Source organism: Penaeus monodon, chromosome 34 (genome assembly GCF_015228065.2).
Source record: "Penaeus monodon isolate SGIC_2016 chromosome 34, NSTDA_Pmon_1, whole genome shotgun sequence".
NCBI lineage: Eukaryota > Metazoa > Arthropoda > Malacostraca > Decapoda > Penaeidae > Penaeus > Penaeus monodon.
In genome coordinates, this window is record NC_051419.1 from 14537984 (window position 1) to 14538817 (window position 834).

Genomic DNA, 834 nt, shown 5'->3' on the forward strand with positions numbered 1-834 from the left:
CTAAATAAAATGGAATTATGACGCCACCGTGGCATCGCTGTATCTACCACTAGCACTTCATGACCATGATATCTGTGTCATAGTATAAAACAGGGTTTCTATGATTAGAATAGGCATATGATATTTCCCTTAAGAGATGATCTATAAATACAGGATAACTGGCGAATAATTGCTTACAAAATTCATATTAACATTTTACACGAAATCTAACTAATCAACATTTTACTCCCTACACATTCTTTATAAATTGTGAGTCCTAAAAATAAAACTATAGGTATCTAGCTGACAGACTACAAATCAACAGTAACCATTACTGTTACTATCTATATTCCTCCATTAAAGTTCAGTCTATCTTACCTAAACAATTTCATCTTATACTAAACCAAAGTACTTGAAATAACCTTTATACCTAATAAGTGCTAATATATATCCATATGATTACAACACACAGCATCCTCTCTCTAGTAGCATACAAGGAGTTTATTGATACCATAATCATTATGTTTATCTTGTATGTATACACCCTCTGTAAACATGCACTACACAATCTGTGAGTTTCCTTCAGTGGGGGATAAAGAGTTGGAAAGGAGTTTTACACTTGAATATTTACACTAACTAGGCAAAATTAAATTCAAAAGATAGAGTAAACCTCTTTAACTGTGACACACTTGCACAGATTTTAGCTGTATTTTTACTTATAACTAGTTCCCACATAAGTGATGGTAAAAATAAATAATAAACATGCTACACAATCTGTGATTTCCTTCATGGGGATAAAAGTTGGAAGATTTACACTTGATATTTACACTATAGGCAATTAAATTCAAAGATAGA

General features: G+C 31.5%; 1 protein-coding gene across 1 annotated transcript in view; it reads right to left on the minus strand.

Annotated features, from left to right (window-relative positions):
- The window catches only part of LOC119594829 (store-operated calcium entry regulator STIMATE-like), a gene marked incomplete at its 3' end in the record, with an annotated part of 24297 nt that extends 23926 nt beyond the window's left edge, over positions 1-371 (minus strand). The window contains 2 exon segments of the mRNA XM_037943915.1: positions 57-158; positions 358-371. Of these exon segments, the coding sequence (XP_037799843.1) occupies positions 57-158; positions 358-371 (116 nt within the window).
- Between the last annotated feature and the right edge of the window lie 463 nt (positions 372-834).